This window comes from Lynx canadensis, chromosome C1 (genome assembly GCF_007474595.2).
Source record: "Lynx canadensis isolate LIC74 chromosome C1, mLynCan4.pri.v2, whole genome shotgun sequence".
Classification (NCBI taxonomy): domain Eukaryota; kingdom Metazoa; phylum Chordata; class Mammalia; order Carnivora; family Felidae; genus Lynx; species Lynx canadensis.
The window spans coordinates 202,329,169-202,356,080 of record NC_044310.1 but is presented as its reverse complement, the minus strand read 5'-3'; the positions used below and the strand labels follow the sequence as shown (position 1 = coordinate 202,356,080).

General features: G+C 48.5%; 2 protein-coding genes across 3 annotated transcripts in view; one reads left to right on the top strand and one right to left on the bottom strand.

Moving 5' to 3' along the window:
• Positions 1-3,805, top strand: part of ZNF142 (zinc finger protein 142) — an 18,512-nt gene extending 14,707 nt beyond the window's left edge. For both annotated transcript variants that reach the window (XM_030324961.1, XM_030324960.1), the window contains exons 9-10: positions 351-456; positions 1,385-3,805. In XM_030324961.1, the coding sequence (XP_030180821.1) occupies positions 351-456; positions 1,385-1,854 (576 nt within the window). In that variant the 3' untranslated portion in view covers positions 1,855-3,805. The remainder of the gene's footprint in view (positions 1-350; positions 457-1,384) is intronic.
• Positions 3,555-26,912, bottom strand: PLCD4 (phospholipase C delta 4). The gene is given in 23 exon segments (XM_032594517.1): positions 3,555-3,670; positions 3,749-3,898; positions 4,242-4,377; positions 4,916-5,088; positions 5,303-5,336; positions 5,338-5,420; positions 5,761-5,916; positions 7,689-7,770; positions 7,772-7,847; positions 7,849-7,876; positions 10,603-10,645; positions 10,647-10,691; positions 10,693-10,758; positions 11,637-11,737; positions 11,740-11,771; positions 13,001-13,009; positions 13,297-13,498; positions 17,998-18,229; positions 19,047-19,176; positions 20,312-20,540; positions 21,827-21,985; positions 22,126-22,181; positions 26,822-26,912. Coding segments are annotated over 22 exon segments (2,295 nt in total). The 5' UTR covers positions 22,148-22,181; positions 26,822-26,912; the 3' UTR covers positions 3,555-3,563.

Genomic DNA, 26,912 nt, shown 5'->3' with positions numbered 1-26,912 from the left:
TGGTAATCTCCGTGATAATGGCTAACATTTATTGAGCACTTATTGTATGCTGGATACTAATTTTAGTCCTTCCAAAACACAAGATAGAGTTGCTTTTGCTATTTCTTCTGCAGTTGATTTCACAGGTTAATAAACTGTGAGGTAGAGGTTAAGCCCCCAAAGACACAGGTAGCAAGTGGCAGAGCTGAGATAGGGCAGACCAAGAGGTAGGCCCAGTGGGTTAGGTTGGTGTCCACATGGCCAGACTGGGGAGCCTGCTTGGTAACAGAAGTATGGCCGGGATGGGAGCACATCCTTTGAGTGTCAAGGGTATGCATTTTCTGGGCATACTCTGCTCTTCCCTCCTCCAGTACCACATGCGGATCCACAAGGAAGAACGCAAGTATCTGTGCCCTGACTGTGGCTACAAGTGCAAGTGGGTCAACCAGCTCAAGTACCACATGACCAAGCACACAGGTGAGTCTGTGCGGTTTCGACAGGCCCAAGGGGTTCCCCCGTTCTCTGGCACACCCAGCCTCCTTGAGGTTGTGGGTGTCCTTAGTCAGGTTCAGGGTGCACGTCAGTTTTTCACATTGGTGGTAGGAGGGAGGGAGGCTGAATGGCCAGAATAGCTTCCCTGCCCACTGAAGACCTATCAGAATCAGAAGAGAGGTGGACCTGGGAGCCTGTGCGTCTGCACTGTGTAAAAGCTGCATGGCCCTAGGTTACCCACCTCCCATTGAGAACTCAAATGTGTGACTGAAGGAGGTCTCCTTGGTTCCTGCAGACACGATGGGGTTATGGGTAACAAAGAGAATGTAAAGGGTTCACTTGTTTTGACTTCTTTTTTTTCTTCTGGGTACGGAGTCCATGAACTATGGCTTCTCAGGAAAGACTTAATGATGCCGTGCTTGTGATTACTGTGTATGATCCCCTCATGTAAAGGAAGTAACCAGATGCATTTCAAGGCACTCTGCATCTATGAATGACACTTCTTTTGCCTCTAGCTCTTCCTTCTTAAACATTTTATTTTCCTGTTTGGGTTGGACAAGGAGTTGTATTTAAATGGATTTCCAAGTCGCACGAGGACCCCATGATCAAAAGGGGGTTAGAATCTCCCATTTGGAAACCCTGTCATATTTGAGTGAGTATTTGTTGCTGTCAGGTGGCTACTTGGGAATCGGTTATCAGCATCCATTGAGCACCCGCTGTATACAAGGGGCTGTTTTGGGAGAAGGGCATAGAAATGTCAGAGGAGACTGGAACATTCCAAAGATGCAGTCGTTAGTCACCATGCTGCTTGTGTTCTCTGTGTCCCGGGATCACGGCGACTCTTCCGGCACACTGAGCATTGTTCGACTCCCTTCAGCAGTAATTTGTTCCTTGTCCTCGCCCTGTCCCCCAGGACTGAAGCCATACCAGTGTCCCGAGTGTGAATACTGTACCAACCGGGCTGATGCGCTGCGTGTGCACCAGGAGACGCGGCACCGGGAAGCCCGGGCCTTCATGTGCGAGCAGTGTGGCAAGGCCTTCAAGACCCGCTTCCTACTGCGCACCCACCTCCGCAAGCACAGCGAGGCCAAACCCTATGTGTGCAACGTGTGCCACCGTGCTTTCCGCTGGGCTGCCGGCCTGCGCCATCACGCCCTCACCCACACCGACCGCCACCCCTTCTTCTGCCGCCTCTGCAGCTACAAGGCCAAGCAGAAGTTCCAGGTGGTTAAGCATGTGCGCAGGCACCACCCCGACCAGGCCGACCCAAACCAAGGAGTGGGCAAAGACCCCACCACCCCCACAGTGCACCTGCATGACGTGCAGTTGGAGGACCCCAGCCCCCCTGCTCCTGCTGCTCCTCCAACTGGACCAGAGGGCTGAGAGCCTACCCCACCTCTTGGAGGGTGTGGTCCAAGACGTGCAGTGCAGACTGACTGGAGGCAGAGCGAGCCTGGAGCTCAGGGCCAGAGGAGGGGCTAGCTTCGAGGCGCCCGGGGAGGGGGCTGCAGGCCTCCTGGGACTCAGGCTCTAGTACTTTGAAGTTGATGGCCATATATATAAAAGAGCAACATGGACCACAAATTGATTTCCTGTCGCGGCACACTGTGTTTTTAACCCATGAGTTCCTGCTTTCTTCACCATCCCTCCCCCAAAGTCCCTGGCTCTAAGATGCTGGTTTTACCCATTCTGTCGTCCCCTTTCTTCTTGCTGTCAAGTCTGTTTTCTTTCAATGCCCTCAAAACAGTTGTATCTACCTGCATGTGCTGTTGTGCCTGATGCTCTCTAAAGCATGTTAAACAGAGTGATTACTAGCTTATAGACTCGTCCACGTCCCTGACTTACCATTTCCAGGTTGTCCTCTTGATCTGCCCTGTTCCCTCTCAGACCTCTGCCTCTCCTTTGTCTCCTTCCATTTTCACTGCGTGATTCTGAAATGGGCCAGGTCTGTTTTCTCTCTGTCCTTGAACCTGTCTAGGCCTTTGCCTTGCTCCTTCTTGCCAAGTCCCTTGGTCTACCTATAGAGGGAGGACTGCCCCCCACTAAGCCTGTTCCTAGAAGCAGGTTTGTTTCAGCATCTGTCCTCAGCCTGGCTCAGCAGGGACACTAGAGTTAAAGTACAAGGTAGTGTGAAATGCAGAGGACTTGGGGGCTGGTGTGAATCTCTAATCCAGACCTCACAATGACTGGATGATTAATCATCTACACTGGGACACACTGGGAAAATGAAAGAGGGTACTTTTAGTAATTATACTGGGACAACAGATGTAAACCAGGATGATTCCAGGTATAAACCTCAGCAGGGTTGGGATCACATACCCTTTGTCTCCTCCTTTTGCCCTTAGAAGCTATACTAATGAACCTTTCTACATTATGTAGCACATGCAGGGGCCCCTGGAAATTTCTTATTTTCCTACCCTTTCCCTAGCCCACCTGTCTACCTGAATGTCTCCCGACCTTCATACTTCCTCTTGCCCGACAGTGACAGACCATACTCAAGCACAACTGGGGAGAAAAGTTCTGTTTATACAAGTGGGACTAGGGAAGAGCAGTCCAGTGGGGACTCGGCTGTGCAGTGTTCTCTTGAGAGTCTGTGTAGTCTTGGGGTCAGGTCTCCTTCCCCAGCCTCTGCCTGGGGAACCTGGAGGATTGGTCTATCCTTTCCTTGGCTCTGAGCTTTAAGGAAGTTAGTGTGGAGGGGATAATGCCTCTTAGTGTTTCTCTGCTCCAACCCCCTCTCTGGGTTTCTGGTGGCAACCATCGTTTGAGCCAGGGTTGATGAAAGAGATTCATCCTTTGGGACTGAGGTATGGGATTGAGGCTGTGGCAAGAGGAAGGAAGTCCAGCAGAGAGTATGCGAAGAAAGGGGCAGAAAAGATACCACAGGTGGAAAAACGAAGAAAGGGAAGAGAGAGAGAGTGAAAAATCAGGTCCTAGATTTGCTTGTTAGGAAAGGTGAGGTAATTTTGTGCTTAGGAATGCACAACCCAAAACTTGGTTTTTACCACCTGTGTTTGCCTTCTGGAGCATCCTTCCAGGTTTTTCTTACCGTCTCAAGCCAGCGCACCCACCCTTCCCAAGAAGTGCCCGCCTTAAGATTCATCCCCCTCTAGTCCTTCCCGGATGCAGATATGCACAAAGATGGAGGCTGGATGGAGGCTGGTGCCGTCCTTGGAGAGTAGGTGTATGTGGCGGTAGCCTGGAAAGGGGCAGGAGGACAGCATTAGGAAGGGAGCCGGAGCTGGACCGCTGGCCGGGGTTTGGGGGACCGGCCCACCTTGTTGCATGCAGGTCCAAGGAAGTGTGTACTGCCCAATAAAGTCGTGTCGGGTTTTCCAGTTGTAATCATTTACCACAAAACGCAGCAGGGCCAGTTCAGGCACCAGGACCCGGAAGCATAGTGTCTGCCCCCAGTATGGATTAAAACCTGAAGAGGGGGTGAAAGATGGTGGGAGTGAAGGGACAGATCATTGGCGGTTTTCTTTAAGCCCATCCTGGGCCACTGTGATTTTTCAGAGCAATCAGTGTGAGGGAGTCGAGGTGAGGCAATGGAGGCCCAGAGTGGGTGAGCAATTTGCCCACACTGTTGGAGCTTATAAGTAAGGGACCAGGACTCAGACCCAAGATGTCCGAGCCCTTCTTTGTCCCGTTCTACACTGCTCCCCTTGGGGGTGGGAGAGGGGTGGTGACCGGGACTGTGCTTCATGGAGGGCAGCATGGTAGGAAAACGGCCCTGTTCCTCCCCTCCCCCCAGCACTGCCCAGTCTCACCATTGTTCTCCACGTAGCTCGTCTCTTGCCGGGTTGTGTCTGGGCGGACACCGAAGATTTCAACTCTCACCAGTGGATCCACAATGGACCTCTCTTTAGTCATGTCCTCCTTGGGGAGTTGCTGACCACTGATCACCTGTAAGCAGGACTTGGAACCTCAATAGTTCCTGTTCCCAGCCCCGCTCCAGCTCACTCTTACACCCAGGGGAGGGGGGCGGGGATACACAGGACCTTGCGCTACGGCTTCTGGATTTGGGTAATATATTCTCTTCTAGTAATCTACCTGCAATTTAAAATGCATCCAAGTAGAAATTTAACAAGGTTTGGAAGCAGGTATGTTAACATCAGCAACCCCTTTCCGGCATTTACTCTGCACCAGACATTGTTGTAGGCACTTTATGATAATCACAACAACCCTGTGAGGTGGGTGGTATCATACCCCCCATTCTGCAGGTGAGGAGCCAGAGGTTAAGGAACCTGCCCAGAGGTACACAGCCCATGAACGGACTTGAACCGAGGCAACTGGCTCCAAACACCACACTGTTCACAGTTGGGCTGTGCTGCCTCGTGAGGAATTCACCCATCACACTCCCACCGGGCCCAGCCATCTCCTCTCCCTGCTTCTATCCCAGCTACCCTAGGCTCTGCCCAACAGTTTCTCCTCTCCAAGGTACCTGGATTAGGAGGGTCTGGGCTTTGAAAGGGCTGATGGGCCTCTCTGGGTGGAAGGAACTCTGGATGTCACGCAGGAAGTCTGGCTTCAGCACATAGCCACAGCCACCGTTCTGGCGGAAGAGCCCATCACAGATGTCCATCTCCAGCCCCGCAGTCTGCACATTCATAGCCACTGAGAGCCCCAGGAGAATAGGAAGGAAGGATGTATCTCAGGAACCATCTAGGCCCTCTTTCAGGGGAGTAAGGAAATGTGTTGGGTAGAAGAGGGCCTGCTGGGAACACCCCCTTAGCATCTTTCTCAGCCTAGCACACTTCAAGCATTCCCCGGCCCTCTTGCCACCTGTGGCCCTTCCCCTCCCTCCTCCTTGTCCCTGCTGACCCCTCACCCATCTGGCAACCCGCATTCCAGAGTTCCTGGGGGGTTGTAGTTGGACGAATCTGTCCTCAGGCCACTGGGATACACACGGCTTAACTGCCAGGCGTTGTGCTGCACAAACGCATTGCCTGCAAAAGGGATATAGTAGGGAGATGGCAATGGAGTGGATTCCACCACTTCCCTGGCCCCAGGTACTTCACTCTTGTGCCCAGCACCTCGCAAGGCCAGCTCCGGAAGGCTTCACCATGCCTCTCTGTTCCATCCTGACCCGTCTCCCCAGCTTCCCTCCCCCTGGAGCCATGAGCCCACTACTCATAACTCCTGTCCCTGTGCCTACTCTGAGGAGTTCATAGCTCCCTCGTCTCTCCTTAGTCCCTTTGTCCCTCTTTCTTGGGACTCATCTGCCTGCCCAGCAGCCTGACCCTACTCATCCCAATTCCCTCCCTGGCCCTCCCTTTCGGTCCTGACCAGCCTCTTTGATGAGGCTCTTGGCCTTGGTTTCAGAGAAAGATGATGTTTCATAGAAGCGGTAGTGCTCCCTCGAGTGAGTGAAGCTATGGAATGAGACGGCCTTCAAGTAGACAACCAGGGCAGAGGAGGATGGACACATGATGGGTTTGGATTCTGGAAAAGGAGAAAATAGGAAGATGAAATTGAACCCTCAGCGATCTGAGAGGAAGGGGCCGGTGGCCAGGATCTGAATTTCCCCACCCAGCCTGAGCCTCTGCCCACTGCCTCCCCATTGCATTCCCCCTCCTGCCTCACCTGCTTGGGAAAGAGAAGGGACTCAGGCTTGGAACTAGGAGCCTGAACCATAATCTGACAACAGATAGGCGTACAAAACGGCGGACACATCACAACCTGGGGATGGGAATGGGAATAAAGGCAGTCTACATACACTGATGGGACTGGTTTCAGCTTCTGGGCTTAAAGGGTCTGCTCTACTGTTACTTTCTGGGCAACAGGTTTGTAATGATTTTTAAGCAGAGGGGTGTCATCCTCCCTACCTCTCATCTTTTAAACAATAGTGAATTTTGGTCAAATCCAGACAGATATGCAAGGTATGCAAATGGGCATGGAAGTCACACCTGGAAGGATGTGAGGGTCCCAGAGTAATAGCGTTACATTTGTCTCCTGAATTCCCATTTCCTTCCCTGGACATGGTAGCAGGTTAGACACCACAGCCCCAGAGAGGACAGGGTAAGCCAGAAGTTAGTCAGCTAAGTCAAGGAAGCGCATGAGAAGGAAATGCAGACTTCAAACCAGGATCTTGGCGGACCACCAATGGCACCCCTTCCCCACAGGGAGTTGGACCACCTTGGCACAGCCTTCTTGAAGCCTTCGCCTTCCCTGACTTTCTGTCCTTCTTTTTGGTCATTTCCGGCCCCTTCTCAGAGTCACCTTTTCCAAGAAGCTTTCTCTAAGCTCATTTTAGATGAGGCCACAGGCGTCCCTCCACTAAGCCCTACTTACCCAATACAGTTAGAGCGTGTTTTTGTCCTCTCTCTTCCCTCCCTCCTTTCCTCCCTCCCTCCCTCTCCTCTCCCTGCTCTCCCCACACCAGTGGTTTTCAATCTGGCCTTTAAGAAGATTGAGAATTAGTAAAAGATGTCTCAGGAGGGGCGCCCTGGATGACTCGGTCAAGCATCTGACTTCAGCTCAAGTCATGATTTCTTGGTTTCGTGGGGTCAAGCCCCATGTCAGGCTCTGTTCTGACGGCTCAAAGCCTTTGGATTCTGTGTCTTTCTCTTTTGCCCCTCCCCCACCTGAGCTTGCCGCTCTCAAAAAATGAACATTAAAAAATGTGTATTTTATTTTCTTTTTTAAAAAATTTTTTTAACGTTTATTTGAGACAGAGAGAGACAGAGCATGAATGGGGGAGGGTCAGAGAGAGGGAGACACAGAATCCGGAACAGGCTCCAGGCTCTGAGCTGCCAGCACAGAGCCCGACGCGGGACTCGAACTCACAGACCACGAGATCATGACCTGAGCTGAAGTCGGCCCCGCTCAACCGACTGAGCCACCCAGGCGCCCCCAAAAATTGTATTTAAAAAGATATCTCAGGAGTCAGTGGGGGGACCCAGGAGAGAGCCAAATAGGTGCTCCACCTAGGACAGCTCCACATTTATCTCTTGATACAGAGCACCCGTATAAGATTTCATTCAAAAAAGATTTCATGGCCCAAAGAAGTTGAAAGCCACTTGCAATCTCTCTCTCTCTCTCTCTCTGACCATATATAGTGATGCCATCCCTACACCTCATTTACTGGGGGTAAGGGGCGTTTTGCTCCTTGGCTCTCCACCTTGCTTGGCTCTAGTCTCTCCACACATGAACTCAGCTTATGGTACAGACCGCCCAGTGCTAGAGCGGAAAGACCACCCTCCTGGCCCACCTTGTCTTCTTTTTGTCCTTACTGCGGGGGCTCAGCTCCTGGGGCTCAGACTCAAACTGGGCCTCCAGCTCTGGCCTAGCCTCCTGCTTCTCCCTCCAGTTGAGGACTCCAGCACTTCCTCTCTTCCTCTTCCTCGAGGTCCTCCTCAAGGGTCTGTAGCTTCTCCCTTCACCAGGATCTTCCTCGAAGCTCCTGGGGGTGGAAATGAAGGGACTTGTTTGCTTGTCTGCTCTGGGCCCCTCCTGGGGACCATTGCAGTGCCCACTGCTCTGATGGGACCACCTCAAAGACAGGGAAGTGGGTGGTCAGGAGTGCCCATGGGGGGGGGGTGCTGCATGATACATAGAGTAGGGATTCCCTATCCTTAAGCCAACTTGTAACATCCCTATCCATTTGGAAAACAATACATGGGACCCCTACCTTACATTTGAAGATTTTCTCCCAGATTAAAGATTTAAATGTGAAGAACTAAGAGTATCAGAAAAAAATAGAGAATCTTTTGAATAATCTTTCAATGGGAAAGCCTTTAGAAACAGGAGGTGGAAAAAAGAAGAAAAAAAAAACAGGAGATGAAAACTCAGAAGACATAAAAAAGACTGGCAGATTTGACTACATAAAGCTTCAAATCCCGAGTAGGGCATGGGTGCCTGGGTGGCTCAGTCGGTTGAGCGTCCGACTTCGGCTCAGGTCATGATCTCACAATTTGTGGGTTCGAGCCCTGCGTCGGGCTCTGTGCTGACAGCTCAGAGCTGGAGCCTGCTTCGGATTCTGTGTCTCCCTCTCTCTCTGCCCCTCCCCCACTTGTGCTCTGTCTCTCTCTCTCCTCTCTCTCTCTCTCTGTCAAAATAAATAAACATTAAAAAAAAATCCCTAATAAGGCAGAAGAGGCAATAATCCAAAGCAAAGACTGCAAAAACAGATATTTTCCAAAGCATTTATATCTTTAACATTTAAAAAATAGGGGCACCTGACCGGCTCTGTTGGGAGAGCAGGGGACTCTTCATCTCAGGGTCGTGAGTTCAAGCCCCACATGGGCGTGGAGCCTACTTAAAAATAATAAAACAAACAAACAAACAGGGATGCCTGGGTGGCTCAGTCAGTTAAGCATCAGACTTTGGCTCAGGTCATGATCTCATGGTTCATGTGTTCGAGCCCCACATTGGGCTCTGTGCTGACAGCTCAGAGCCTGCAGCTCACTTCAGATTCTGTGACTCCCTCTCTCTCTTGCCCCTCCCCTGCTGACACTCTCTCTCCCTCTGTCTCTCATAAATAAATAAATAAATAAATAGTAATTAAGTAAGTAAATAAATAAATAAATAAAACCGTAACTACAGTTTCTTGCTTAGGAATCATCTCTGTAAAACAAGCAAACAAATTTGTTATGTATCAACAAAGATAACAAACCAGGGTGACCTGGGGTTCCTGGGTAGCTCAGTCAGTTGAGTGTCTAACTCTTGATTTTGGCTTGGGTCATGGGATTGAGCCCCAAGTCAGACTCCATGCTGAGCATGAGTCTGCTTAAGATTCTCTCTCTCTCTCTCTCTCTCTCTCTCTCTCTCCCTCTGCCCCTCTCTACCCTGTATGAGCTCTATCTAAAATAAAATTTAGAAAAAGATTATAAACCCCAATAAAAGTGGGTAAATAATATAATTAATCCAAAAGAAGAAAATATAGACCTTTCTTTTTTAAAACTTGAACTTTTTTTTCTTTCTTTCTTTCTTTCTTTTTTTTTCCACATTTGCCACTATGAATCATCTCACTACTGGAGTTGTTTGTAGTCATTCTCTTACACTGTTGGTTGGAATGCAATTTAGTTTTTTTCCTCCAGGGGCAACTTGGTAATAATTACCAAAATATCAACATGCAAACTCTCCAACCCAGCAATTTTACTTCTAGAAACCCATCTCACAGAAGAATAAATGGACAAAGCTGTATGTAAAAATGAAAACTTAGCAACAACCTGAATGATACCATTTACTGGTTGAATAAATGATGGTTCATAACAGAAAATAGAATACCACATAGGAAATAGAATAGCTATTAGAAGGAGCAAAATTATACATGAAAAGACATCCATGATATATACGGTATGTGAAATATAAAAGGGATATAGAAAAGGACCCCATGCACGTTTTTAAAAACATAAATATATATACACATACATGTTTATATAAGCATTTTAAAAAAACTATTGACAGGGCACCTGGGTGGCTTAGTCAGCTAAGCTTTCCAGCTCTTGATTTCAGCTCAGGTCATGATCTCAGGGTTGTGAGATCGACCTCGGATCAGGCTTACTGTGGAGCGTAGAGTCTGCTTGGGATTTTCTCTCCCTCTTTCTCTGCCCCTCCTCCACTCATATTCTCTCTCTCTCTCTCTCTCTCTCTCATAATAAATAAACCTTAAAAATCTATTGACAGCTGTTTTGGGAGAGGCTCAGATTATGGTGGGGGACTTCCCTTTCTGTATATTGTTTGTATAGTCTACAATAATTATGAACTATCAGGAAAAAAAAAGATATTTCCATTGAAAAAAGAAGTAAGAAGTAAATAATTGATTTAAAATTTAGAGAACTATAAACAATTCTGTATTCAATTGTATTTTTAAAAATAAAATTGTTGGGACATCGGGTCATGGTATTGAGCCCCACACTGGGCTCCACGTGAGCGTGGAGGACTGCTTGGGATTCTCTCTCTCTCTCTCTCTCTCTCTCTCTCTTCTGTCCCTCTCCCCTGCTCATGTTCTTTCCCTCTCTAAAATAAAATTTTTTAATTAAAAAAAAGTTGTCTCCAAGATATTAAAGAGAAGGATAATCCATCTGAGGGTGAGGAGAAGGAAAAGGAGGGGCATGGAGGAAGGAGCCGAGATGGGAGGGTATGGAAGCCACGGTAGAGCCCGGGCTCGGGGAACAGGGCGCCTACCTCAGGCCGAGGGCAGCTGAGTGGGCAGCAGCCCGTCCAAGGTTTGTGCTCAGCAAGTGCTCCCCCAAGATCTCGGTCAGATGAAGCGCGCATGACCTGCTGCTGCTCCCAGGTGCAGTGGTTCTCCAGGGACAAGATGACTGGGTAGTCTGATGTCTGATAGGGAAGGGAGGGGAGGCTGGAGCCAGAGTTCTATAGCCTGTAACTTCCTTGCGTCTCCAGGCCTCCCCTGGTGACTCACTCAGCGGAGTACCCTGATGGCTAAACTCCTGTGACCCGATTCCAGGTGTCAAGGAGGTCTTGCTGGGTCTGGGGCCCACCCCATGTTTAAAAGTCACTGTTGTGGGAGCGCCTGGGTGGCAGAGTCGGTTAAGTGCCCGACTCCTAATTTCGGCTCAGGTCATGATCTCACGGTTGGTGAGTTCAAGTCCAGTGTCAGGCTCCAGGTTAAGAGTCTGGAACCTGCTTGGAATTCTCTCCCCACCCCTCTTCTGCTCCCTGCTACTTGTGCATGCTCTTTCTCTCTCTCAAAAAAAAATAAAAATAAAAATAAAATAATTAAATAATTAAATAAGAAGAAAAATAAAAAAGTCACTCTGGGATCCCAAATCTGAGACTTGTACCAGGTCTGACCCAGGTCCCTCTGGGACCTTTGATGTTTAGCCTCAGAGTGGGAAGGCTAGGCCATTCCCCTAACTATGTGCTCATGTTACACTCTCATCTCCCGATTCCTCTTGTCCCCCAGCCCTACCCACCATCTTCTCTGCTTCCTTATCCACCCTCTCCCAAATAGGTGACACTTATTCAAGGTACTAGTTAATAATCTCTAGCAATAGCCTCTCTGACTACTAATTACTGGTGACATACCCAACCCTATTTCATAATCCCTTAATATTCGCCTGATGTTTCAGTTACACATATATGCTATTTGATAAGACCTCCCCTGTATCCCTCTACCCTCTGCAGATCCAGAGCCAGCCGCTCCTCCCTCAGATCATCTTCCCTCACCAGTATGCTCATCCCGGGGCTCCTACCTGGAAGGCGTACTGTGCTACAGTGGCCACGACATCTTTGAACGGGATGCGGGAGGTCAGGGTGTGTCCATGGTAAACGATAGGCTCCCCACTAGGTCCGTCCATATATCCACCTCCACACAGCGGCACCCCCCTCTTCAGGGCCCTGCCAAAAAACCCCAAACACCAAGAGACGGAGAGGTTAAGGTCTCCTCTTCCGTCTAGGGACCCTTACCCACTCTGGAGGAGAACAGTGCTCGCCGGCACTTATCTGTTAAGACCCTTTCATGCCACATCTCCGTGGGCCTTTCTCTGTCCACTGGAACACTGTTACAGCTCTCACCACCTCCACCCCCCCACCCCCAGCCCACCTAACTCCAGGCTGCCTTCAGCAAGTCATCACATATTGCCTCATGATGCTTCTGGTGTTCTGGTTGTGTATCGTTCTGCGGCCCCTGAGTTATTTAAACTCTAGGAAATTTGTTTGTTTGTTTTTACATTTATTTATTTTGAGAGACAGAGAGAGACAGAGCACAGGTGGGGGAAGGGCAGAGAGAGAAGGAGACACAGAATCCGAAGCAGGCTCCAGGCTCTGAGCTGTCAGCACAGAGCCTGACGTGGGGCTGGAACTCACAAACTGCGAGATCATGACGTGAGCCAAAGCTCGGATGTTTAACCCAACTGAGCCACCCAGGCGCCCCTATTTGGTTGTTTTCAAAGTAAGCTCTATGCGCAACATAGGGCTGAACTCACGACCCCAAGATCAAGAGTGCATGTTCTACCAACTGTGCCAGACAAGCACCCCTCAAATTCTCAGTAAATTTATACTGTATTTTCTCTACTGAATGTCCTGGGACAGAAACAATATATTTCACTAATCTTTGTATACCCTGAAGCTGCTAGTTCAGTGCTGGCACTGTAAGTCAAGATATCTTGACTATTCAATCTAGCCACAGATAATCACAAAAAGAAGATACCACTTATTAGCTATTAACACATGGATTATCTCATTTAATCCTCACAACTCAGGGGAGCCTGGGTGGCGCAGTCGGTTAAGTGTCCGACTCTTGATTTTAGCTCAGGTCATGCATGATCTGAGGTTCGTGAGATCGAGCCCCACATCGGGGTTCTGTGCTGACAATGTGGATCATGCTTGGGATTCTCTGTCTCCTTCTCTCTGCCCTTCCCCTGCCCCACTCAAAAATAAATAAATAAACATTTGAAAAAGTCCTCACAACTCAGACAGAATAGGCATTGTTATCATCCCTATTTCATAGAAGGGGAAACTGAAGTACAGAGGGGTTAAGTACTTAGAACCAGAGTACCAAGCTCTGAGAGAGCTAGGATTTGACCTCAAATGGTCGACTCAGAACATACGTTTCTACTTCTATGCGCTACGGCTTTTTGTGTAACATTTACTTTATTTGTTCAAAATAAACCTGTCAGGACCTCTGGGTTCCAGGAGCATTCATAGCCTATGAAAGAGAAAGCAGCTCTATATACCCATAGAGTTTCAATACTAGTCTCCCTGTCAGTCTTCACATGTCCTTCAAGTCTCCCAGGGATCCAGGGATCCTCAGCCCCAAGCCCCCCCCCCCCCCCAGGACATCTTCTCAATCCCTGTTAGCTACTGAGAGCACAGATGGCCCCTTCTCATGAGCTGGAGCCCTTCCCGCTGCACCGTATATATCCTTCGACGCTGCTCTGGCCACAAAGCTGGTCCCCCACTAGGTAGGTGTTGTGAGAGGAGTTGATATAATAGTGGTTCGGGGGTTGAGTCATATCCTGGTAGATGGGGAGGCAGGCTGGGTTGAAGACATCTCCATCCTTCGAGCAGAGGTAGCTGAGGAAGCCATCCAAGCTCAGCACATGTCGCACTTTGCCTAAGGTGGGGAGCAGGGGAATGCCAGAGTGAGAAGCTCTGAGTGAGAGCATCCCAGCGCATCCCCAGCCCGTCTTTCACCCCACCCCCTCTTCCAGAGTCCTGATTACAGATGGTGTCCACTCCCAGGCCTCTAGATCCCAAAATGTGCCCCACCCACTGTCACATTCGATCATCACCCGCCCTCAGAGAAAGTTAAAGTTACAAGGAGAAATCGTTAAGATCATTCTAGTCCAGCAGTGCCTGGGTGGCTCAGGTGTTGAGCATCCAACTCCTAATTTCAGCTCAGGTCACAATCTCACGGTTGTGGAATTGAGCCCACGTCAGGCTCTGTGCTGAGCGGGGAGCCTGCTTGGGATTCTCTCTCCTTCTCTCTCTGCCCCTCCCCCACTCATGGTCTCTCTGTCTCTCTCAAAAATATATAAGCTTAAAAAAAAAGCATTAGTTAAAAACAAAACTAAACATCATTCTAATCAGTGCTATCCAATAGAACTTTCTGCAATGATGGAAATGTTCTATCTGTGCCATCCAGTATGGTAGCCTCTAAACACATATGGCTACCAAGCACCTGAAATGTGGTTGTGTGACTGAAGAACTGAATTTAAAATTTTGATTTTAGCTAATTATTATTTTTTAAGTTTGAATTTATTATTCTTTTAAGTAATGTCTACACCCAGTGTGGGCTTGGACTCATGACCCCCGAGATAAGAGTCCCATGCTCTTCCAACTGAGGCCAGCCAGGCACCCTGATTTTAGTAATCTAATGTAAATAGTCACACAGAGTTCATGGTTACCATAATGGACAGCACAGTATTCAGTGCCAGGGTTAATTTTATAGATGGGGAAGGCTGAGGACCAGAGAGAAACAAAGTCGAACACTTAGTGGCATGACCGAGGTACCTGTGGTTTATTCCCTGGGCTGCGTAGCTGCTGCCAACCATGACCTGGGGTTCTTCCTATCATCAATTCTCAGATGGTATTTTGAAGAGTATTTGTCCAATATCACCTTACGCTACACTTTCTTTGATGGTAGGGTCCTGTCATTCCTTCCATAGCCCTCACCCATCTCAGCATGGGCTTCACCAATACCAACAATGACAACTAATACTGAGCACTTATACCTGGGACGTTCCATGCAGCATCTCTCTTAATGCTCTCACCGACATGATGAGGCAGATATAATATAACCTGCCCTGAGAGGTTAGGTAACATAACTAGTAAGTGAAGGAGCTGGGATTTGAACCCAGGCAGCCAGGTGTCTGAGCCACACCCATATCACTGGGCTGTGCGGTCTCACTGAGGGTAACCACACTGCAGAGGGGTTCTCTTGGGAGGCCAAACAACTTGACTCTAATGCCCAGCTTCCTTGCTCCAGCTTTGACAAGGCCTAGAGATGGAGAAAGGCAGTGGCAGGAAGTCAGGCAGGAAGGTTTTCTTCTTGATAGTAATAACTTAAATCACGAGGGTAAATCCAACAGTTGCCAGATACTTCTCATGTTCATCATTTCATTCGGTAACCAAGTATTTTACAAATGAGCAAACCATGTCTCACTCTGCCCAGGGCTACTCGGTTAGTAAGAAGTACAGTGGGGAAGAGGAGAAAGCAGGCAAAAACCTCTCTGACCTCGGCCGCAGCAACTTCTAACTCAACATGTCTCTGGAGGCAAGGGAAACAAAAAGCAAAATGAACTATTGGGACCTCATTAAGATAAAAAGCTTCTGCATGGTGAGAGAAACAATCAGCAAAACTCAAAGGCAACTGACAGAATGGGAGAAGATATTTGCTAACAACATATCAGACAAAGGGTTAGTATACCAAATCTACAAGAAACTTATCAAACAATCCAGTGAAGAATGGGGCAAAAGACATGAATAGACACTTGTCCAAAGAAGAAGACATCCAGATGGCCAACTGACACATGAAAAATGCTCCATATCACTCATCATCAGGGAAATACAAATCAAAACCACAATGAGATACCACCTCACACCTGTCAGAATGGCTAAAATTAACAACTCAGATGATGACAGATATTGGCGAGGATGTGGAGAAAGAGGATCTCTTTGCATTGTTGGTGGGAATGCAAGCTGGTGCAGCTGCTCTGGAAAAACAGTATGGAGGTTCCTCAAAAAACTAAAAATAGAACTACCCTATGACCCAGCAATTGCACTACTAGGCATTTATCCAAGGGATACAGGTGTGCTGTTTCGAAGGGACACATGCACCCCCGTGTTTATAGCATCAGTATCGCCAATAGCCAAAGTATGGCAAGAGCCCAAATGTCCATCAATGGATGAATGGATAAAGAAGATGTGGTTTATATATCCAATGGAGTATTACTCAGCAATCAAAAGAATGCAATCTTGCCATTTGCAACAACGTGGATGGAACCAGAGAGGTACTATGCTAAGTGAAAACAAGTCAGTCAGAGAAAGACAAATATCATATCACTCATATGTAGAATTTAAGATACAAAACAGATGAACATAGGGGAAGGAAGCAAAAATAATATAAAACAGGGAGGGGGACAAAACATAAGAGGCTCTTAATATAGAGAACAAACTGAGGGTTGCTGGAGGGGCTGTGGGTGGGGGCATGGGGCTAAATGGGCAAGGGGCATTAAGGAGGACACTTGTTGGGATGAGCACTGGATGTTATATGTAGGGATGAATCACTGGATTCTACGCCTGAAATTATTATTGTACTATATGCTAACTAACTTGAATGTAAATTTAAAAATAATAAAAATTTTTAAAGAAAAAGGAAAAAGAAAAAAAAAAAAGAAGTACAGTGGGGAATTAAGCCCAGGTCTCCTGGCTGATACGATGCTCTGCAGCCAGAGTATAGTAACTGCCAGTGAATGCAGGGGAGGGATATCCAGAAGGACCGGCAAGTAGAATAAATGTAACTGATGTCTACCAGATCCTGCACTGGAAAGGGAAGATCCCACTGTCTAATGCCTCAGCATTTCTTCTCCTATTTAGTTTTCTGAAATGATTTCTTTATAGCCCCCTGTCTTCTCTGAGCATGAACAGGTATCTGGAATCAGCAATTCCAGCCCTTTCTGTTTGACTCTAAGTTCCATGAGGGCAGTGTCCTTGTCCAACCTCTCCTGCTGTATTTCTGGTCCGAGCCTAGTCCTGGCCTATGACAGGTGCTCAATAAGCATTGGCTGACGTATGTGACGTGAACGACATGAATGAAAGGGCGTTGGGAGTTGAGACTTGGCAACGTGGGTCCCTTGTCCAGCTCTCATTCATCTCGTCTCTAATCCTCATGCTCCACAGAGGTATGAGGAAAGGGTCAAGTGACTCGGGTTTGAATCCTGATTCATCCTCTCATTAGCTGTGGCTTTGAGAAGCTCATTTGATCTTTCTAAACCCTAGTTCTCTTCTTTCGCACAACTGACTTAATAACAGAAACCCACTTCGACAGGCCATTGGAAGGATGAGGAGAGAAAAGGCATGTAGCAATATTGGCACATGACGGGATACTTAGCAGAAGCCGAATAAAGATTATGCTTTTGATTTACAAGGTTGTAGGGAGGACTAAATGAAGCAAGTGATGTGAAAGTTCCTTGTAAATCATCTATTATTAATGTCAGTTCCTGCTATTCTGAAGGGCATGGAGGGCAGGGAGATGTCCACTGAAGGGGCAGGGACAAAGGTCTGAGGGCAGAGAGGGCGTATGTTAGTGGTGCTTGCTAAAAGCTGGGTGACTGGCCTCCTCATCATGCCCCCTCAGCCAGGGACTGACCAGCTTCCTTCCCCAGGGGCTTAGCGACTCAAGAACCACTCGGAGAATTTGGAGAGAGCTCAGGAAAGGGCAGAGACCCAGCACTTAAAGAAACAACAAACAGGGGCGCCTGGGTGGCGCAGTCGGTTAAGCGTCCGACTTCAGCCAGGTCACGATCTCGCGGTCCGTGAGTTCGAGCCCCGCGTCAGGCTCCGGGCTGATGGCTCGGAGCCTGGAGCCTGTTTCCGATTCTGTGTCTCCCTCTCACTCTGCCCCTCCCCCGTTCATGCTCTGTCTCTCTCTGTCCCAAAAATAAATAAACATTGAAAAAAAAATTTAAAAAAGAAACAACAAACAGGGACCATGAAGGAGCTAGAGGAAGACGAATCATATGCGCTAGAGGAGAAGCCAAGGCAAGAGGACCAAGGAGCTCCCTTTTCCCCTGGGGACAAACGTTGATACCAGGAAGAACTTATTCTGAAAGTGGAGCAGGAGCAGAGTGGAAGAGAGGGGACTTAAGGAAGGGTCTTCCTCTGGAGAGATCCAGCACGATGGGAGACTCCTGTCTTACTTGGGAAGGAAATCGCTGCTCTCCTTCCCAGGGAGTGGTTGAATGAGAGGAAAATGATAGCACAGGGACTGGCATACGGGTAGACTCAGCCTTCCCTGAGCTAGGCAGAAGGTGGCTTGGCTCTGGACCTTTCTAACCCTGGTCCCCCTCCCCACCCCGTGACGGGTGCCTCTCCACCCTCTGGCCCTCTTACCACTATCTGAAGGCTCATAGCGGTCGATGAGTTCCAGAGCAAGGTCTGAAGCTCTTTCTCCTTCTTTCTGCTCCTCTCGGAGGAAATCCACAAATTCCAGCAGGGTCAGCTTCTGCCCATCAGCTGAAAAGTTTTCAAACACTTCCTCTACCTCAGGGCGCTTAGTCAACGCCTTATAGAACTCTACAAATTCTTCTCCTTCCAGAGTCCCAGACTGGGATGTGTCTGCTGCCTGCAAGAGAGGGTTTAGAGGACTGTGGACAAATCCTTTTAAGAGCAAATTTTATGGCTTCAACTTGCCTTGTAAGGGCAATCTTACTGACAGATGGATACAAACACATTTCCACAGTATGCCCACACAACTCCTGACATTTAGTGTTCATAGAAGCCACTTTGGTAAGTAAAAAGCAAAATGGCAGCCACACCATTTGCTACTAGAGAAAAACTTCAACTAGAAAGAGTGAAATGCCCCCCAACAAGGTCAAAAGATCCCCTCCTATTTACTCACATTCCAGTTGGAGTTTTCCATTGATACTAGGCACCTGTGAAATTCTGGCTATGGACAGAGAGGTCCTTGAGCTACGACATAGTAATGTATTGTTTGCCTTTCATAAGATTATGAATCATCTTTCCTTTTTAAATTAATTTATTAAAAAAGATTTTTTAAGTTTATTTATTGTGAGAGACAGAGTGTGAGCAGGGAAAGGGCAGAGAGAGAGAGGGAGAGAGAGAATCCCAAGCAGGCTCTACACTGTCAGTGTGGAGCCCGATGCAGGCCTCAAACTCACGAACTGTGAGATCATGACCTGAGCTGAAACCAAGAGTCAGATGCTTAACTGACTGAGCCACCCAGGTGTCCCATGAATCATCTTTCTAAGAAGACCGAAGGGTAAGAAGCATGCCCGACACTTTCCATCGAGCCTGGCATAGTGGTAGGGTGCATAGGAGAGATTCAACAAAGAGCGATGCTGGATGGGGCCAGAGTACTTCTGGCCAACTGAGAATGTGGCCTTGCCTGGCTTCTGAAAACCCTTCCCTGAAAGACTCACTTGGAAAAGCTGCAAGGCATATTCCTGGTCCATTTCCACATTCATCAGGTGTAGTAACCGCTGGACCTCTGGGAAACTCATGCGACCATCCTGGTTCTTGTCTCCACGCTGGAACCAGTCACTCAGCCACCCAGGTGTGAGTCAAGGCAAAAGCACCGTGTGTGTGTTTGTGTGTGCAGATGAGTGTGCATGTTCATCCACTGACATCTTCTCCCCTATCATCTTCCCAGTCTCTCCTCCATGGCCAATGCATTTTCCACATTAGCTGCTAGAATAATCTCCCCAGAGATCTATCTTGTCCTTGCATGGCTGAGGTGCCTGCAGGGGCCTCCCTGTTGCCTGCAGAAAGGAGCCCAAGTTTCTTAACATAGATGAAGGTCTTCACCCTCATGAGCTGGCCCCCACCCAGCCTTCTCACCCCCCCTCTATCCTCCCTGTACTTTGGCCAGACTCAGCAACCCCCCCCCCCCCACTCTCTGATGTCCCACTCTCCCTCCTGCTCTTCAATGTTCTATGTCTGGGCCTTTACTCATGCTATTCCCTCAGGCAGGAGAGGCTTTCCCTCCTTCTTATGTTCAAATTCTATTCCTTTTCAAGGCTCAGCTCAAATGCAACTTCCTGCCTAACGTTTTCTTAGAACTCTCTTAGCTAGAATTAAGTATTTCTCCTTCCTTTGAACACCCACAAATAATCTAAGTCCCCTAACACTTCTAAGATACTTAGGTTATTTACACAATTCCATTTTTTTCCAACGACCAAAACAATGCCTGAGTCTCACTGATCTTTGTACTTCTAAAGTGTGGTATAGTGACTGACACCTTCTGCTTAATAAATGGCAAATGAATGAACGAATGAACGAGCAAATGAATGAACGAACTGGCATGGAAGGTGAATACAATCTAGGAAACCTGAATCAGTCAACACCACTAAAGCTGCTTCCCAGTCCTATGCCAGCTAATGCCACTGGGATCTTCTGTTCAGCTCTCAAGATCAGTACCTTGTTTGGCCTTTTGCCTCTCACTGTCCCAATCCTGAAGGGCCTAACTTCTGCCCACTCTCTGCCTGGCTATGTTTTTTGCTGTCCCAAGCCTCCATTACTCCTCCAATATCCTCTGTCTCGTATTGGCCTGAGCTGCCCTTGCCCACCCCAACTGGACTCTTAGACCCCCCCTATCCCTACATGCCACGCACCGCCCCCCCCATCCTTAGCCCTGCAGCTCCTTCAGTGACCCCTGGTCCCCACTCTGATTCCATCCTGCTGATACTGGTCCAGCCGCTCCTTTTGGTCCATGCTGGTGACAAAGTCCACCAAATGCTGGAGCCCCTGCATCCATATCTGGGCCTCCTCAACGCTGTTGGCCACCAGGTCCAGGTTGGAACGGCGGCCATGGAAGACGATGGTGAAGCCCTGCTCCAGGGGGAACTCCTCTGCCAGGCTGCGCAACAGCTCAGACTCATGGCCCTCACGCACTGTCTCCACATCAGAGATTGAGACTGCCGGAGAAGAAAACGAGTTGGGCACTGAGGAAGAGAATCCACCAAATTGCAGGGGCTAAGGGTCAAGGACCAGTACTCCCTTCCTCTCTGTGAAGCCATAGGGAAGAGGAACTCCAACCTCCATAGGATGAAACCCTGAATCCTTAGTACAGGGAGATGCAGACCCCTGGGATTCAAGATTCCCCATGAGTCACGGCCATTTTCATAGGCAGCATGGTAAGGGGCCTGTGTTGGGAGTGGCAAGACCTGGCTTTTGGCCACCAGCTGGCAGTGTGACACAGACCAAAATGACTTAACCCCTCTGTGCTCTCATCTGAAATAAGGGGTGGTCCCTTCCGTGGCCCGGCCACAGAATGTCTCAGGTCCTTAGACTCTAGGGGACAGGGCTCTAAACCCCCTTTGCCAACATCCTGCCTTATCTCCTCTCTGAATTCAGCTCCCATGTAGAGGCATCACAGGAGGACTGTCAGGGCTGACAGAAGGAAACACTCTTGAAGTCTACATAGTAGCAGTTACACCGAAGCATGATGTGCCCAAATTCAATTCCCCTGTTCCAGGTTTGAGGGCTTCCTCTTTCCAGATGTCTAGGGGAGAGCCAGAGAAATTCTTCCACCCCCTTTCCTCAGCTGGAGGTGGTGTGGCTGGTGAGTTTTGATTATATCTCTAAAGCAGACTCTCTTAGATGTGTCCTGTGATCAGATTTTTAGAGGGTTCATAAGGCATCTCTGGCCAATAGGATGCACACTGCTATGTTGCATTTATGATTTTTAAAAATATTCATCATTGTGGCTAATGCATTAAATGCATCCTGGCTTTAGGTCCCATGCTAGGTGCTTTATACATGAACTCATTTAGTCCCTGTAACCATCTAGGCAGGTAGCGTTTAATCCCTATTTTGCAGATGAGGAAACTGAAGCTTAATTTAAGTAACTTGTCCACTCAGCTAGAAAGTTGCAGAGCAAGGGTTTTAATCCAAGCAGCCCGATGCCTGAGATCATGCCTTAATTTAATAGTAATAAAATATAACCTGTGATTTATTGAGCCTTTTATATGCTAGGGCTCTCCTAAGCCCTTTACATGCAATAACTGGTTGAATCCTCATGAATAGCCTTACGAGGCAAGTGCTGTTATAATTTCCACTTTGCAGGCTAGGAGAGAGACACAAGAGGGACAGCACAAGGACACATTGTAGGATCCCGGTCCCTCCCCTGCTCTCTAGCTGCTGGCCTCTTCAGAGTCCTGTCTACCCAGCACGCCCACCCTTAGCTATCCACGTGACTCACAGCTGGGCTTGGCCTTGCCTCCTGCCTGCCGGGCATGCCAGACTGTCATGCCATCATCCTGAAGTCTGAAGTATCTTAGTTTCTTCCAGCTTTTGGACCTCACCTTGCGCACCAGCATGCCTTTCTGCATCAGCAGCACATCTTGATTGATGGGCAGCCCTGGGCCAGGAGAAGAAGGGGCTGGGTGGGTAGCTGGCAGGGAGGGTGGAGGGGCCCAGAGGAGCTCTTGGGACAGGGGTCCAGACTCCTCCCTTCCCGGGCTGTGTCCCCAAGCCCTCCTCTCCTGCTGGGGTACTCACGGCCTTGCATCAAGGACACCATCACCTACTGCTCCACAAGCTGGTGCCAGAGTCACCTAAAGGAGCAAGGAGGAACAAAAAGCTTTGGGTTAATACTGGTGGTCTTAGAATAATAGATCAAAGGAGGAAGAGAAGGAAACCAGTGTGCCCTGACTGGCCACTATGTGCTAGGTACCTCATCTACAGACTCTTCAGCTCTTTTTACTTCCAGTTCGAGTTTGTTAGACTCTGAGGCTTAGAGAGGCTAAGAAACCTGCATCAGATCACATAAGATTCAGAATTTAAAGCCAAATATGTCTGATTCCAAAGCCTCTGCTGTTTCCCATAGTCAGCTCCAGAGAGGGATACACCAGAGCTTTCTGCCCAATACCCCACAGTCCGCTGTGTAACCTGCATCATCCTTAGCTCCTGATTATTAGGGACTACCATCAAGCTGGCTGCCCCCTTTAAGAACCTGGAATCTCTCTAGATCCTCTTCTCTTCTCCAGATGGAATCAACCCAGCTTCTCTATCTTGGGAGCCCTCTCCACGCTCCTGTACAGATCAACCAGCTCCTGGGGACCAGGGCAGAGCGTCTCTTTTGTCTCTTCTGTGACACTTAGTGCCATACTTGCAAAATAAGCCATCTCCTTCTGTCTTCACACAGTCAAGCATATTTTACACTCCTTGGCCTAACAGTTATTCTCAGTTTAATGGACCAGGTAAGTTATGTAGTCTCAGAACTGCATTTTGTTAAATTTTTTTTAACGTTTATTTATTTTTGAGAGAGAGAGACAGACAGACAGAACGTGAGTGGGGAAGGGGCAAAGAGAGACAGAGATAGAATCTGAAGCAGGCTCCGGGCTCTGAGCTGTTGGCCGACATGGGGCTCGAACTCACGGACTGTGAGATCATGACCTGAGCTGAAGTCAGATGCCTAACTGACTGAGCCACCCAGATGTCCTAGAACTGCGTTTTCAAGTCCTCTCTACCTACTAAAAAAGATAACCTTCTTTAAGATCTATGCTAATTTAGGACCTGGGTAGGGAACAACAAACTTCCCTTGAAAAGAACTAGAAGACTTGATATGTAGCCCCTATAAGAAATTATCAACTCTTGACAAAATCTTTCTGGAACTGGCAAAGTTCACGAAGCATAAAGCTCTATGCTTTGTATAAGCAAAGGAGCTGCACTTGAATAGAATTGTTGTGTTTTTTAATTGATAAGTTAAAAGTTTTGACAATGATGAGTATCTAAAACCTGAAAAGCATCTCTAAAACCAGTCAGGTAGTGCTCCATTAAAACATTGTGAAGTTCAACTCCCTATATTTCATAAATGAAAAGCAGAAGTCCAGAAATGTGATGTGACTTGTCTCAGGTCACACGGCCTATCAGTGCCGTATCTCTGTTTAGTTGGAAGAGCCTATAAATCTTTAGGGAAAATGTGGGGGGGGTCACTGAAAATACAGCTTCCCTGACTATAGGACCCAAAGCTGAAGTTCAGGAATGTGATAGACCCAATGAAGGCTTCTTTCCTTCCTTCCTTTCTAAAAAAATTTTTTTAATGTTTATTTATTTTTGAGAGTGACAGAGAGAGCACGAGCTGGGGAGGGACAGAGAGAGGGAGACACAGAATCCGAAGCAGGCTCCAGCCTCCAAGCTGTCAGCACAGAGCCCGACACGGGGCTGGAACTCACAAACTGCAAGATCATGATCTGAGCCAAAGTTGGACACTCAACCGACTGAGCTACCTAGGAGCCCCTCTTTCTTTTTTAAAGTAGACTCCACACCCAGTGTGGAGCCCAACATGGGGCTTGAACTCACAACCATAAGATCAAGACCTGAGCTGAGATCAAGAGTCCGATGTTTAACCGACTGAGCCCCCAGGCGCCCCTACAGAAGACTTTCTAAAGGACTAGCGAACATGCAGGGGCCCAGAGGGAGAGGAGAAGGTTGGCAACCAATCCATATCTAAGTGGGAAGGACAACTTGAGGCAGCTCTCAGGAGAGACAGAACCCCGAGACAGTTCCAAAAAGCAAAGGTTTTGCTGGCTGAAGCTGAATATGTGAGCCTGGTTGAGAACAGAAGAAGCCTCTGGATGGACGAAGGGGCCCAGAGTGCTTCACGAGAGGCAGAAAAACAGCTCTGCTCTTTTGGGTGGTGATGCAGTCTGGAATCTGAGGCTTGCAAAAACTGAATGAAGACTGAAGTAATAGCTGCTCTCCTAAATGTCTCAGGTCCTCAGACTCTAGGGGACAGGGATCTAATTCCCCTTTGCCAACATCCTGCCTTCTCTCCTCACTGAATTTCAGCTTCCATGTCTGGGGCATAGGGACTCTGGGATGGGGTGGGTCTCAGCCCTGGGAAAAGACAGAATTACCTTCCCTTACACCTGTGTCCAGAAGCCTCACCAGAATGTCCTGAAACATGGGAAGCCCATGGGAAGCCTAAGCTCCAGTGCTGGGACACTCCTATTTTTGAGCCTATCTCCTCTCAAATGAGCCTTAGGAAAAAAAAAATTTTTTTTCTTTTTAAGTAGTCCAACACAAGGCTCCAACTCACAACCCTGAAATCAAGACCTGAGCTGAGATCAAGAGTCAGAAGCTTAACTGACTGAGCCATCCAGGTGTCCCTCTTTGGAAATTTATCTAAGGCTTTTTGTCAGACTCCTCCAACCCCAGGGCTTGCCTTGCTCTTCCAATTCTGCTCCCGTTCCTGACTCGCTATTTGAAACCTAGATCCAGGCAACATGTGGCCATACGAGGGCCAATTCCAACTCAGGGAGCCCCAGGATATCAGAACTGGGCTTCATTTTATAGAGAAGGGGACTGAGGACTAGAAAGATTAACTGAATTGCCAGAGTCATCGAATGAATTAACTAAATAGCATAAGTGGGACTAGAACCATGGTTCCATATGTCCAGCTTGGAGATTTCACCAAGGCTCTGCCCTTAGAAAGGGTTTTGTCTCAGAAGCAGGTTAGGGCAGGGCTACGAATCTATGGGGGACATGGATTTTTGTCTCTCCTCTCTGTCATCTTCTGCCCCCACCATGTCCCACTTAGTAGCCTTTCTTTTCTTTCTTCCAGTTTCTCTCCTCCCCCATCCTGACACCTTCATTTTCCCTTCCCTCAGCTCACCGTTCTCTCCTGTTCCTGTCTGCCTCCCTACTTGCCTCCTTGTCAGCCTCTCTGTGCTCTCCTTTCCTCATCCTTCTCCCCGCCTCCCCCCTGCGTCCCCCCTCCCCCCAGGCTCACCTCTTCCTCTCTTTCTTTCTCTTCTAATTCCCAATACCTCTGGCTCTTGTCCCCTGTGGAGATTTTGAGACTGGGGTCCAGGAGGGAGGAGGACACTCAGGAGTGCACCCCCTCCACTCAGGCTCACTTTCTCCGTATCCTAGGAGACGGACTGAACACACTGCCCAGAGAACGCGACTTAGAACCCAGGTGTTCTAGGTGTTGCTGCTTCCTCTGGTGTTTGAAGGTAGGATGGGAAGGAAGGTCACAGCTGATGCAGATGCAGTGAGGAAAGAAGGGACAAAGGATCGGAAGTGGGAGCAAGAGCAAGAGGTAAGGAACAGTGGAGGAAGCCCGAGAGGAGAGTAGGTCTTGACTGTTCACTCCTAGAGGTGAATGTAGAGATCCTCGAGGCTGCAGATAATTACCTCTACAATACAGAGGAGAGAGCAGAGATGCAAAATAAGGTCGGAAGTGGCCAGGGCTACAGAGTAAGATTTGGTCCTCAACCTACAGGTGGCTTATGTCACCTAGAGATGGACTTTGCCAGGGTTGCCGATAGTGCCAAAGGCATGACAGTGAAATTCAGGGTGTCTCAGGGCCCTCTGAGGGGCAGGAAGGAAGAGAATCATTTTGTCCCCTCTCTTGCTCCTGAGCAGGACTATTGCCTGAACTCATTCATATAAAGAGGACAGAATGGCTCTGGTCATAGGTCATAGCTCGCAGAATGTTAGAGCTCGAAGACTTTCGTAACTCATCTAACCCACAGGTTCCTGGCTATATCACTATCCCTAGGAGTGTCTTAAAATAGAGACTCCTGAGCCCCACCCCAAATCGGCCAGATCAGAATTCGAAAGGATGGGGCTCAGGAATATTTATTGTTAAAAAGAACCCCCAATACACAAGCAAGTCTGGGAAACCCTGAATTCCTATCCCAGCTCAGGAAGCTGCTGTCCAAAGTCACAGAGCTAGTTAAAGGCAGAGTCGGGACTAGAAGCAGGTGCATTTCCCAGCACAGCACTTGGCATGCCAACAAACTGCCCTGGCCCATCGAGCAGGCTAAGGACAGGTACGGACTCAAACCTGGGTTCTTTCTAAGGAAATCTCCTAACTCTATAGTTTCTATACTCTTCCCTGGGTCTTTGGTAATCCTCAACATTCTGTTAATGCATGTATGCTAAAGCATGGTTACTCCAGTTCTCTCTCTTCCCTTACGAGGGTGGGGCTCAACCCTGAGTGTCAGCCCTGGGTGGCTAAGAGGTCCCCATATAAAGGGCTGACTGCCACAGCCAAGGAGGAAAATTGTAAATCAAAGGGGATGAGCTAGGGAGAACCAGGAGGTGGGAGCCTTGGAGATCTGTTAGGGCTAAGGAGTCCGGGGTACAATTTAATCAGGGTGGATAAGCATGTGGGGGGCAGAGGCTGGGACTCAGGCAGCGCACAGCTTGGAGCAGAGGCTGGTTAGAGCCTTGGGGCCCTTACCGCGAGCAGGAGAGCAGTCCTGTCTGTGAGCTCTGCGACGCCCTCTCCTGTGGGACGAGGAAACCCAGCTGGGTTCTTGTGCTCCTCTCGC